Source organism: Mus musculus, chromosome 9 (assembly GCF_000001635.26).
Source record: "Mus musculus strain C57BL/6J chromosome 9, GRCm38.p6 C57BL/6J".
NCBI classification, from domain to species: domain Eukaryota; kingdom Metazoa; phylum Chordata; class Mammalia; order Rodentia; family Muridae; genus Mus; species Mus musculus.
The window spans coordinates 5,296,472-5,308,791 of NC_000075.6; the positions used below are offsets into that span (position 1 = coordinate 5,296,472).

The 12,320-nt window shown below is 36.1% G+C and overlaps 1 protein-coding gene across 1 annotated transcript; it reads left to right on the top strand.

The window, feature by feature from the left end:
• Nucleotides 1–2,045: 2,045 nt before the first annotated feature.
• On the top strand, nt 2,046–10,810 carry Casp1 (caspase 1). Its single transcript, NM_009807.2, has 10 exons — nt 2,046–2,252; nt 2,809–3,075; nt 3,332–3,394; nt 5,946–6,058; nt 6,527–6,700; nt 7,069–7,303; nt 7,716–7,856; nt 9,646–9,755; nt 10,199–10,302; nt 10,712–10,810. Exons 1-9 carry the CDS (start codon nt 2,246–2,248, stop codon nt 10,295–10,297), a joined length of 1,209 nt encoding a protein of 402 aa, NP_033937.2. The 5' UTR covers nt 2,046–2,245; the 3' UTR covers nt 10,298–10,302; nt 10,712–10,810.
• The last annotated feature ends 1,510 nt before the right edge of the window (nt 10,811–12,320 follow it).

Below are 12,320 nucleotides of genomic sequence, written 5' to 3' on the forward strand. Positions count from 1 at the left end.
TATTTTTGTCAGATGCCCCTTCTCCACAGCCACCTGCACAGACACTGAAATCTTGAGTTCTCACTCCTCTCATACTAGCTGTGGGAGAGCCTCTACTATGTGTCAAAACTCAACATCTTATCCAATATCCCTCATACTAGTAGCATATCAATTACTGTCCAAAATACCTATTCTTCTTATCAGATCTTAACTTTCTATTTTTTTAATTTATATTGATTTTCATTATTGTCTGTGGTTTCTGTATAAAGGAAACATTTTTATTAAGCACACCTAAAAACAGAGTAAAAGGCTTCTGTATCTAATCTAAGCACTGTCAGGGTTTATATAGGGCTTCGTTTGGACCTTTGCACCCTAAGATTGTGGGGAAGCAAGGTTACTTGATTTCCTTATTTCACAGTAAACATTTACAAGACTATCTCAAAGTGAAAAGGCTTTTTTTTTTCTTTTGCTTGTGCCAAGTTGATATAAAACTATCCAGGACAACACCCCAACTCATAATTCAAGGTGCTGTAAATTCTTTCTTTCCTAAAGTGTATACCCCACTGTCCCAACCTTCCATTTACCACCTGACTCTGCATTGCCTAGCTGCATTGCCATGGGTTTCCCCTAATAACTGCTCAGTGGAGTTGTATTTTCTAATTTCCTGTCTTCCTTTCTAGATTAGAGTTGCTATTGTAAATGAGAAGCCTAGGTGTCTCTCTTGAAGCTTCACTTCAATTGTTGCAGATATATATAACTCATAACAAAAAACAAAGCCAGTTGTTGAAAACCATTTCTTTCTTCTGTTAAGAATTTAAATTAAGCTTATATTTCTTGATTATGTATGTTACAGGAAACAAAATAAAGAAGCCAAGAGCCAGGTATCTAATCACAATGGTGAAGGAAAATTCCAGAAAAGAAGCTATGTCTGGATGTGAACAGAATTCTCCTGGAAGAAGGTTTTGTGTCTTCTGAGATGGACAGACAATTGGAATTGCTGTACTGTAGAAAGTTTGGAATTTTGTAGGTGCAGACGGTAACTACTACATCTTAGATTAGTATTAGCCTTCTAAAACAACCATTCCTTGGTCCACTCTGTATCTGAAGTAACACCTTGTGGTCATAAATTAAAACCTCTTAGAAGCTATTAACATAGAAGAACATGCAATTTAACCAATCAGAAAGCTAATACTGTCATTTTATGATTATAGGAAACCTTTCCCCCACATCAATGTATCTGCTTTTTAAGCTTGTTGATGCATTTTAAACTTGCCTTGACTTATACCTTTCTTTGTTCTCCAAAACTAGAAATACCTGATGAAAAGTTTTTCAAGTTGGATCTTGGAATTTGGGGTAACCTAAATCAGTGTTCTTGGGTATAGACTCCAGCAAAAAAAAAAAAAACAAAAAAAACAAAAAACAAAAAAAAAACCCAACAAAACTAATCTATTTATTACCTTTAAGGTAGAGCTATGGGTGTTTGTTGTTTGTTTGGTTGGCTGGTTGTTGGCTTTTTTTTTTTTTTTTTTTTTTTTTTTTTTTTTTTTTTGGACATAAGCATCTTGATGTATCCTTATCGACGATACTTATGCCCAGCAGGCTAATTATTCAAGGGCATCCCCTGCCAGGGAAGCAAGTAGTTTGACAGTAGATGCACACCTCTGCTTCTGGTCCTCCGAGTCCAATCCTGCTGTCTGTCTAACTCTGCAACGGAACAGGAGCAGTAACTTCAGCCTATCTCTACTGCCCTGCCTCATATGCTTTTTTCCACTACTCATTACCTAATTCCAGCCCCCAACTACAACAGGCACTCCTGCTAGCCCACAGACTTACAAGCCAGAAAACAGTATATTGACTACAGTTCTTCTCTTCTCTCTTTGTTCTCCCAGCTCTGATCCCAGAGTCTCAGGCCCAGCCCTGCAGCAGAAACACGTGTGGCAGCCTTCCCTGCCTACTTGTTCCTCTCCTGTGAATCCCACAGATTCTCTACCTTCTCTTCCTGGACTTGTTGTCACAGCTCCTTTCTTTCTTGATGACTAAGACTCACTCCCTTCCTTTCCTGAGCTCTTCCAAGTGTTGAAGAAGAATCATTTCCGCGGTTGAATCCTTTTCAGACTTGAGCATTTAAACCTAACTTTAATTAGGGAAAGAAACATGCGCACACAGCAATTGTGGTTATTTCTCAATCTGTATTCACGCCCTGTTGGAAAGGAACTAACAATATGCTTTCAGTTTCAGTAGCTCTGCGGTGTAGAAAAGAAACGCCATGGCTGGTGAGTTTTCTCTATTATTAAAAGAACTCGTTTGGACAATAAGTCATTTGGAAAGGGACTCGCTTTTCTGAAAGCCATCATTAGTTTCTGGAGTTATTTAGGTGAGCTGAATCTGGGCAAAGTGAAGACTATTTAGAAATCTGCACAGAAGATTCTTGACGTCTTAATCTCTGGCCAGGGTCAGAAAGGACCTTTACTTGTATCCTGCCATTGTTGCCATCGTTTTTTGCAATCTTAGCTAGTAAGAGTCCCTAGTTAGACAGAGGGAACTGAATGAGTGACAGAGATGGTGGCAGCAAAAGAAAATGGTTTATGCTTCTTGAGTTCTAACAGAAAGATATGTGCCTCATACTGTATGCTTTTGTGTAATGTTGAAGGACAAATGTGGAGCAGAGATAGGAAAAAATAAGAGAGAGAGAGAGAGAGAGAGAGCAGGGAAACGCTGTATGTGAAAGGGACATTTTGCTGATTCACTCTGAAAGACAGTATGCTTTCTTTACATGAAAGGAACACGCAACTGTTTTCTTGATTTGAGAATTCTTTGTGTCTTAAACAGACAAGATCCTGAGGGCAAAGAGGAAGCAATTTATCAACTCAGTGAGTATAGGGACAATAAATGGATTGTTGGATGAACTTTTAGAGAAGAGAGTGCTGAATCAGGAAGAAATGGATAAAATAAAACTTGCAAACATTACTGCTATGGACAAGGCACGGGACCTATGTGATCATGTCTCTAAAAAAGGGCCCCAGGCAAGCCAAATCTTTATCACTTACATTTGTAATGAAGACTGCTACCTGGCAGGAATTCTGGAGCTTCAATCAGGTAAGAGCCTGAATCTTAGACCAAGTTGAGAGTCTATATATTTGGATAACCAATGTCTAATTGATATATTTCTTATGTAGTTTAAAGACAACCACTCACCTTCAGCTCCAGACTCCCATTTTTGTGTCTGTGGCTCTGCTGTGTGTCTCATGACTATTCCTATTCCTTCTGCCTTGTCTCCTGTAGCACACATTGGCCTCAGTCTCACCAAGGATGACCTTGCTATGGTGAATTCATTTCTTTTGTCTCTCTTCAGCTCCATCAGCTGAAACATTTGTTGCTACAGAAGATTCTAAAGGAGGACATCCTTCATCCTCAGGTACCCATACTGATAGAGGAATAATACTCGCTGGATCCTCATCTCTTTTGCATTATTATCTTCATATAATACCAAGACTGAAGCAAGTTTGGGGGGTGCTATGAATAACTCATATTTTCCTCTTATTCTCTGTATATCTTGTTTGAGCAAGGCAGTTCTTGTGTATTTATACAAAACTTTCTGAGTCTGTGTCCAAGTCTTATCTCCCTAGTTAGGTATGAAACCTAATTCAAGTGTCTAGTGCACTTATTCCCATTTTTTCTGGACATTTTAGCTGAACAACCCCCAAAGATAAACTTGTCATTCTTCCCCATTCTACTTCTTAGCAGTTTTCTTAGTCAATGCTGTCATCACTGACAGTTGTTCAAATCTGAAACTCAAAAATGCAGTCTGACTACTTCTTCCTGCTTCTAACTACTTTCAGTCTGTGTCTAGGTTTTCCTCTCTCAAGTTTTCTATCACCTTATCATACACCAATTATCAAAGCACATAGTAGCTGCCAACCATGAATCTCTATAGTTATCTGTGCCTGCAATAATTTTCTTGTTCACTAGAAGAAAAATGGTTATCATATGCCAATTATATTCCAGATATTATACTATAGGGTGTTCAAGAATAATAAGTATGACAAGTTAGACTTCTTACTGAACTTAAGTTGCATAAATAAATATTAAACAAATATTTATTTAAAACTATCCCTGAGTTAAAGCTACCTACCAGCATTTCAGGCATAGTAACAATAATGCAAACTCTTATTAAGATAACATTGAATGCTATAAGAAAGTCAATATTCATATTTGTTCTTACATAGTAGAAGACTGTTTTTTTATTCATATGATTATAAAATAGTCATTCTTAATGAGCAAGGAGCTCTGTTCCATGCCAGACATCTTCCACACCTACAGCCAACAGTACTAACAGAACTATGTTCACAGTAAACCTGTAAGAGACATTGCAAAGAATGTGAGAAGATTATTTGTGGAAGACTTTGTAAGCTCAGCTTAGATGTGTCACACACCAAACACATGTGTGGCTTCTATTGGCTACAGCTGATCACTCAGACAGGCTATGTTCTGGAATGATGATAACAATGACAGATTGGTGGTGCAGGGTGGGGGCATCCTACAGATACTGAGTACAGATTCTGAGAGTATACAATCAACTTTACTATTAAAAAGGCAAAAATAGGCTTCATTTCACACAACACAGAATTCCCAAAGAAAATATTTATGTCCCAAATGACAAAACACCTATCGAAGTGGTCTTCTCTGAAATGGCTCCTCTACATTATGGAAGCTGAGGCAGTCAGCACACACCACACCCCTTATTAATTTATTTCTTAAGAAATAACTAAAGCGGCATGTTATAACAGCAGTTTTCCACCATAGTTCTGAAGTAATTTCATTGAGAAGACAATTCTTTCTCACCAGGTGAGAAAGTCAAGTGTTTAAAAGAAAACCAATTATACTACTGGCTCTATTAGTATTAGTTGTGATCAACCCATGTGTTTTCTCGGATATTTCATCTGATGTGATATTCCCATTTAACTGAATATTTTATTGTGTCATTTAAAAAAATCTCTAATGTAAATAAAGTTTGCTTAGTTTGTTGTTGGTTTAGACATATTTGTGCAGAAGCCAGACACATTTAATCAATTAATAAATATTTCCACATTTTCCAGTATACTAATTCTTAGTGTGTACTCTTTTCTACAATCAACCCGTTTTTGTGACTTTGTTCAACAATTTATCTAAATGCCTTTTATAATTAGTTAAAACCTGCCCATTTTGATTGCTTAATTTCTGTTCTCCAGGTACCTTTGTAAATTATTTCTGTTTTAAATATACCAAGTTTATATCAACTTATTTAGAAGTATATCACATTGTTCGATGATATGAACTTGCAATCCAATAAAAGCCTCAGGAACTATTGTCATAAACTATTGTAAAATCACTTTTTTATAGATAGATGCAGTCAATATGAGTGATATACATTCACAAAACTTGTTTATTAACTTTAACACTTACCATTCTATTCTAGCTTTCTTTCCTTCTACTTCATGTATTCAGTATTGTTCCTTCTTTGATTAATGTGGAAACACAATGGGGAGTGATACTGGGTCAGAGGATCATTTCTAAAAAGTACTTGATGTCTAATATTGTGTATAATTTTTTACAAATTAGGTAAACATATTTTTGAATTATTACTGTGATCACATAAGAAATATTTTCTACCCACCCCCACCACTTAAAATTTTATCCTAGTCTCAAATAATTTCTAAAATAAATATTAAACATTTTAATACTCCTTGCTTTGTTTTTATCTAAATTATTTGTCAAAATATTAATCCCAAGGCAGATCCTCCATCACATCATTAGGGATCTCTCTGACTTGGAATATGTTCCATTAACTATGATCAGTATCTTGTTCTACAATGTGGTATTGAGCCCATGGTTGCCCTCACCCAACTTCACATGTAGCTAAGGCTGTAAGAGATTAGATTTGAGACCACTAGAGTTGAATGCACCCATATGCATTTTTCTTCTTACAGAAACAAAGGAAGAACAGAACAAAGAAGATGGCACATTTCCAGGACTGACTGGGACCCTCAAGTTTTGCCCTTTAGAAAAAGCCCAGAAGTTATGGAAAGAAAATCCTTCAGAGGTGCTGTGCTCCAGAATCTAGGATGGAACAAGCTGAAGAACCCTGAGGCCATCCTGAAGGGTGGTGGTTCTGTGTCATAGCCAAGTTCGTTGCAATGTCCCAAATTTAGAGATTAGAACCTAAGTCAGATGTGGATCTACTGTTACTTCTACAGTCTATGAAACACCCCCCCCCACACACACAAACAAACAAAAAACAGTTTGACAATTTAAATATCCTAGCTACAACCTCTTCATTTTTTAAAATTTCACTTTCAAAATTAAGGAGAGATGCTGAGAGCCTACCAGGTGTTTTCTAGACTCCATTAGTTCTCATGAATTAAGATACAATTTCCTTCCTAGTGTTGATCTAAATTTAACAAGGTTGGTTTCTTGAAAGGACTAAGAAAAGCAATTAGAAACTGTCATATGTCATACATAAAGTAGATAATGAATTAAGCAAGGCTGTTCATTCAATCTTTTCATACAGATTTATCCAATAATGAATACAACCACTCGTACACGTCTTGCCCTCATTATCTGCAACACAGAGTTTCAACATCTTTCTCCGAGGGTTGGAGCTCAAGTTGACCTCAGAGAAATGAAGTTGCTGCTGGAGGATCTGGGGTATACCGTGAAAGTGAAAGAAAATCTCACAGCTCTGGTAAAACTTCTCAAGATATAGAAAGTGTCCATGTCTTTCTTCCCCTTAGAAAATGCTAGAAGAGATGTTACAGAAGCCTTGCTAGTTCTGTACTGGTGATATTCTGTGGTGACTAACCGATAATATTAGACATGGCTGTCAAATTCAAACATGGTTTAGCCATGTAACATCCAATTGCAAAATATTTCTATCAACTCAATAATCTCAGGATGAGATTATAAAGTTTTATATAAAAACTTGCTTTATATAAAATTAAAAATTAGAAATTTTCATTTCCATGTCACTGACTTTTGTGTATTTATTCAAGGACTCCTTTTACTGTCCTTAGAGAAGTCAAAGTGTAAAATCACTGGTCTTGTCTCTTATAGGAGATGGTGAAAGAGGTGAAAGAATTTGCTGCCTGCCCAGAGCACAAGACTTCTGACAGTACTTTCCTTGTATTCATGTCTCATGGTATCCAGGAGGGAATATGTGGGACCACATACTCTAATGAAGTTTCAGATATTTTAAAGGTTGACACAATCTTTCAGATGATGAACACTTTGAAGTGCCCAAGCTTGAAAGACAAGCCCAAGGTGATCATTATTCAGGCATGCCGTGGAGGTAAGTGCTGATGGTTTAAAATAACAGGGCATTCCCATTGAGACTTTATCATTTATAGATAGAGAGTACTCTTCAGTGTTTGGGGTTGATTCCTGAATATCAAACATCTATTTTACCACTCATATATCCTGTGGATTTTATTTCAAACTGGTAAATATTTGCTTCATTTTCCACTAAAGAATATCACTATTAATAGTCAATACATTGATCTTTTGGTACTATTGGAAAAATTATTAAGGGAAAAAAATTTTTGAGACATGGCTTATAACAAATATTTTATACACATGTGTATTTTCATATTATAAATAAAAGACAGACTAATATGTTTAGAAATAGAGTTTAAGAGAATTTCAAGACAGCAATAATTCCCTTGGAAATTGTTAGTAATATGAAATCATCTTTGAATTTCAAGAGAAACAAGGAGTGGTGTTGTTAAAAGATTCAGTAAGAGACTCTGAAGAGGATTTCTTAACGGATGCAATTTTTGAAGATGATGGCATTAAGAAGGCCCATATAGAGAAAGATTTTATTGCTTTCTGCTCTTCAACACCAGGTAAACAGTTTTTATACAGGTCACTTTTCTCTCTGTTATTGTTAGAAAGAAGGACTCTATACATTGCATTATGCATTACATAAGACTCTTTTTAATTTATATTTATTTTGTTTATTTAGAAGTTATTATTTTTATTAGATATTTTCTTTATTTACATTTCAAATATTATCCCTTTTTCTGGTTTCCCCTCCCAAAGCCCCCTATCCTCTCCCTCCTTCCCCTGCTTACCAACCCACCCACTCCTGCTTATTGGCCCTGGCATTTCCCTTCACTGGAGCATAGAGCTTTCACAGTACCAAGGGCCTCTCCTCCCACTGATGACCTACTAGGCCATCCTCTGCTATATAAGCAACTGGAGCCATGAGTCCCACCATGTGTACTTTGGTTGGTGGTTTAGTCTCTGGGAGCTCTGGAGGTACTGGTTGGTTCATATTGTTGTTCCTCCTATGGGGCTTGAAACCCCTTCAACTCCTTCAGTCTTCTTTTGTTTCCTGAACTTTCCATTTTTTGAGGCCTACATTCTTTTACTCAAATATATCCTTAAGGCCTTGCATCTAATTAAATAGCTTACAAATTATATTACTGAATATGGTTACACGTTTCAGATATAGCCTACACCTATATTGGGTAAACCATGCCTTGATGTATATCTCACTACATTTTTTTCTCCAATGATAAAAATCACAATGGCTCTTGATATATTCTCAGACCATAGAGCCTTACTGAACTATTGGCTACTGATAAATTCTGGCACATGGATAATCATATGAAGAAATATACCAATTAGTAAGCCCATAAGACTATTGTTACATAGTTTATCCTCGTGGTCACTCTGACATTCTTAATTATACTCAGTGAATCACTAAAAATACAACAGACATGCATACAGTAAAGAGACATATAAGGGAGAAGGGTTTGTTAATGAGTGTAAGGATATTAGAGAACAAGTCATAAACATTTTACAAAAGAAAGAAATTGAAATTTAACTTAAAAATACCACTCCAAAGCACCCACAGGTTTCTAGCTTAAGAATGCAGCCAGCTTTATTATTAGACTTAACTGTTCCTTTAAATCATTTCCTTTTGTCTTGTACCATATATAGATCTCTAGATCTCCAATTCTAGAGTCTTCTGAACTCTTGCAGTCCACCATCTGAATTCTGTCACCCTTTCTTTTGCCTTCTTCACTATTCATTATAAGTGAATCAGACTCTACTCTTCCACTACCAAGCCTGTATAAACTCCAACCATATTAGGACTTTTAAAAAAATAACCTGTACTTTCAATGTGCAAAGTGCTTTCAGAAACACCTGCCTCTACTTTTTCCATTTATTTTCTTTATCTTACTCCGATATCTGTGGTGTGCCATCTCTTCTTCAAGTATCTCTTTTAGTAGACATAATTATCTTCATCTTATAGTTAAGAACATTGCATTTAAAAATGTACAATGAACTTCTATCACAGTCATTATATTGAACCCTAGAGTCACACACTCAGATTTTTATTCTCCCAAACTTAATAACATTATCTTCTGTAGTCAGCCTAATTTTCTATTAGATTTTTACCTTCTTGAAATCAGAAGATACACTGTCTTAATATCTGTATTTTTACAACAACCATCTTTAGTAAGAGGGAAAATATACTCATTGAATTTTGTATACACTGAAAAAATAGCAGGCAGAATATAGAATAGAGTATAAGCTCTATAATCTGTCCACCTAGAGTGGAAAGGCTAGATCTGTATCAAGGGTTAGGTCTATCCTAATATTTGGAATGTAATTTATTCTCAGATAATGTGTCTTGGAGACATCCTGTCAGGGGCTCACTTTTCATTGAGTCACTCATCAAACACATGAAAGAATATGCCTGGTCTTGTGACTTGGAGGACATTTTCAGAAAGGTGGGGTTCTATATGCTTTATCAATTCTATTTTATTGGTCTTTAGCTCTTCAAACTGCTTCTAATGGTAAAGTTCATATTGTCATTTTTATAAAAAGAATATTTATTTATTTATTTATTTATTTATTGGTTAGTCAACAATCCATACATGGTGTCAATGTTTTATAATCAGAAACCTTAAGAAATAATCATATATATTAATATATATCTTTACCTTGGTAGAATATGGAGCAGATTCTAATATCCCTGGGCCCATCATATTTGTCAGCTACAGAAAGAAAGTTTAATAATCTGGCAAATATTCTCATAACTTTTGTTTTTATAAGTGCCATGAGTTATTGTTTCATTGTTTATTGTCATGCTAGTCAATGCAGTCTTTGTCCATCTTGATTCGAGATCCTACTCTCTGAAAATTATGGCTATAAACCTTCCTTTTACTTCTAGGTTCGATTTTCATTTGAACAACCAGAATTTAGGCTACAGATGCCCACTGCTGATAGGGTGACCCTGACAAAACGTTTCTACCTCTTCCCGGGACATTAAACGAAGTATGTCATACCAATGCCTTTGTACACTTGTGTGTGTATACGTGTGTGTGTGTGTGTGTGTGTGTGTGTGCAGTAGGGGGAGGTTGGATGAAGACCACTGAAGTATAGTAAACAACTGATCCTGATCCAAGTTTCTACATTTGGTATATTATATAGAGAAATCAGGAACAGACTGAAGGGACTGCTTGTTTTCTTAATATTCTCAGATTTTGTGGTTGGTCCTATCTCAGGTTGGCTGCTATGAGACAAAATTTTAAGAGGCTCTATATGTCTATATTTTATCTTAGTAAGATAAACACTTACACATGCCTTGGGCTCTTCTCTGTTGTGAGTGTATATACCAGCATTACAGTGTTGTGCACTGATCTCAGAAGAATGCTTATGTTTTTGTAATTTCTCTTTCTCATAGGAATCCAGTTCATTCTTATGTACCTATGCTGAGAATCGTGCCAATAAGAAGCCAATACTTCCTTAGATGATGCAATAAATATTAAAATAAAACAAAACAGAAAGGCTATCCTGTTTGTTGTTTCTGTTGCGACCTTATTTTCCTTTATTTGACTTGACTTTCAGACAGAACACAAGAAGAGTAACTCATGTCTTTATTATTGTATTTATTTGTAAAAATTTTACACATGTGTAAAATGCATTCTGATTACTATAACCTCACACACTCTGTAGTACTCTTCTATTCCTACAATTATTCTCCTCTGTACAATTCCTATTCAAACACCTATATCTTTTTTTGTTTGTTTGTTTTTGAGACCCACTGAGTTTAACCAGAATTCACAGTGTAACCATGGAGTGTCCACTGGAGCCTGGTATACACCAAAGACTGTCTCTCTCCCAGAATCCCTCAGTAGCCAGAGCATCAGCAGAGTTCTTAGACTTGGTTCTTAAATGCAGAACTGGCTGAGTGCCATTATTTCTTTTATAATATCATTTGCTTGTCTTTTCCTACAGTCATATAGACACCACAGGTTTCTGAATTCCAAGAATTTAGTGCTCAGAAGAAGAAACATATAAAATATAACTGGGACCATTATAGCCAAAATAATAAATGGAATCTCAAAATGGAGTGTTTACTTATTACTCTGGAAGCCTGGACCAGAACAAAGCAATTTTTATGTGCTATTATCCTTCATGGATTAAAAAATTCATGGATCAAAGAATATTGACTTAGCCCATGAACCTTAAAATTTCACATTCTGATTGAGACTATAAAACAGTCAGTGCCACCAACAACCAGGGAACAATTACCAGATAAGTATGACACTGAGGAGATGGGCGATAGTGGCATTACTTTATCCATTCTCTCAGCAGTATTTGTTAACTGTAGGAGGAGCTGAAGAAGGACACTTTCACAAGAGCCTTTCTAATCCTTCCTATTTAATCCAACGTTCCCCAAAGACTCAAAGTTGAACACACCACAGCATTTGTCTTTTCCCCTTTCTCTAACCATTCCCCTGACATACCTCTCTCCTCAGATCATGTGATCATGCATTCATTATATTGCACCGTGCAAGTGCCCCTATTTGTTCAAGAGGCTACGAACAGGTAGTAGTAATCATCACTCTCAGTAAAAATTTGTCTTGCACAATTAATGAAATGCACCCAGGGTGGACAAAAGGATTGCTCTGAACTATGTCTAATAAAAACGAAGTCTGTAGAAATATGTATAGAAAGGCTGTAGTACCTTGAATTAGGAAACAATTGCTTAATTTTCCAGTAGAAATGAATATGTTAAATTTCATTGACTTAGAACTGATGTTTTAGAAAGCAGAGGTTGAGTTACTGAGAAGCCAGACTAGAATATAAGCAGCACTGTGTCTTACTGGAGCCCTGAAGAATAGAGAAAATGCAAAGGTAAACAACTTCAATTTTTTTTTTTTCTATTTTTGCAGCCGCTTTAGTTGTGTTTGTTTGTTCCCATGACGAAGTGATAAAATTCAGGAAAAGGGAGGCCAGTTTTATGAGTTACAGGGGATTTCCCCACAGCAGTTGATACTTTCTGAGCA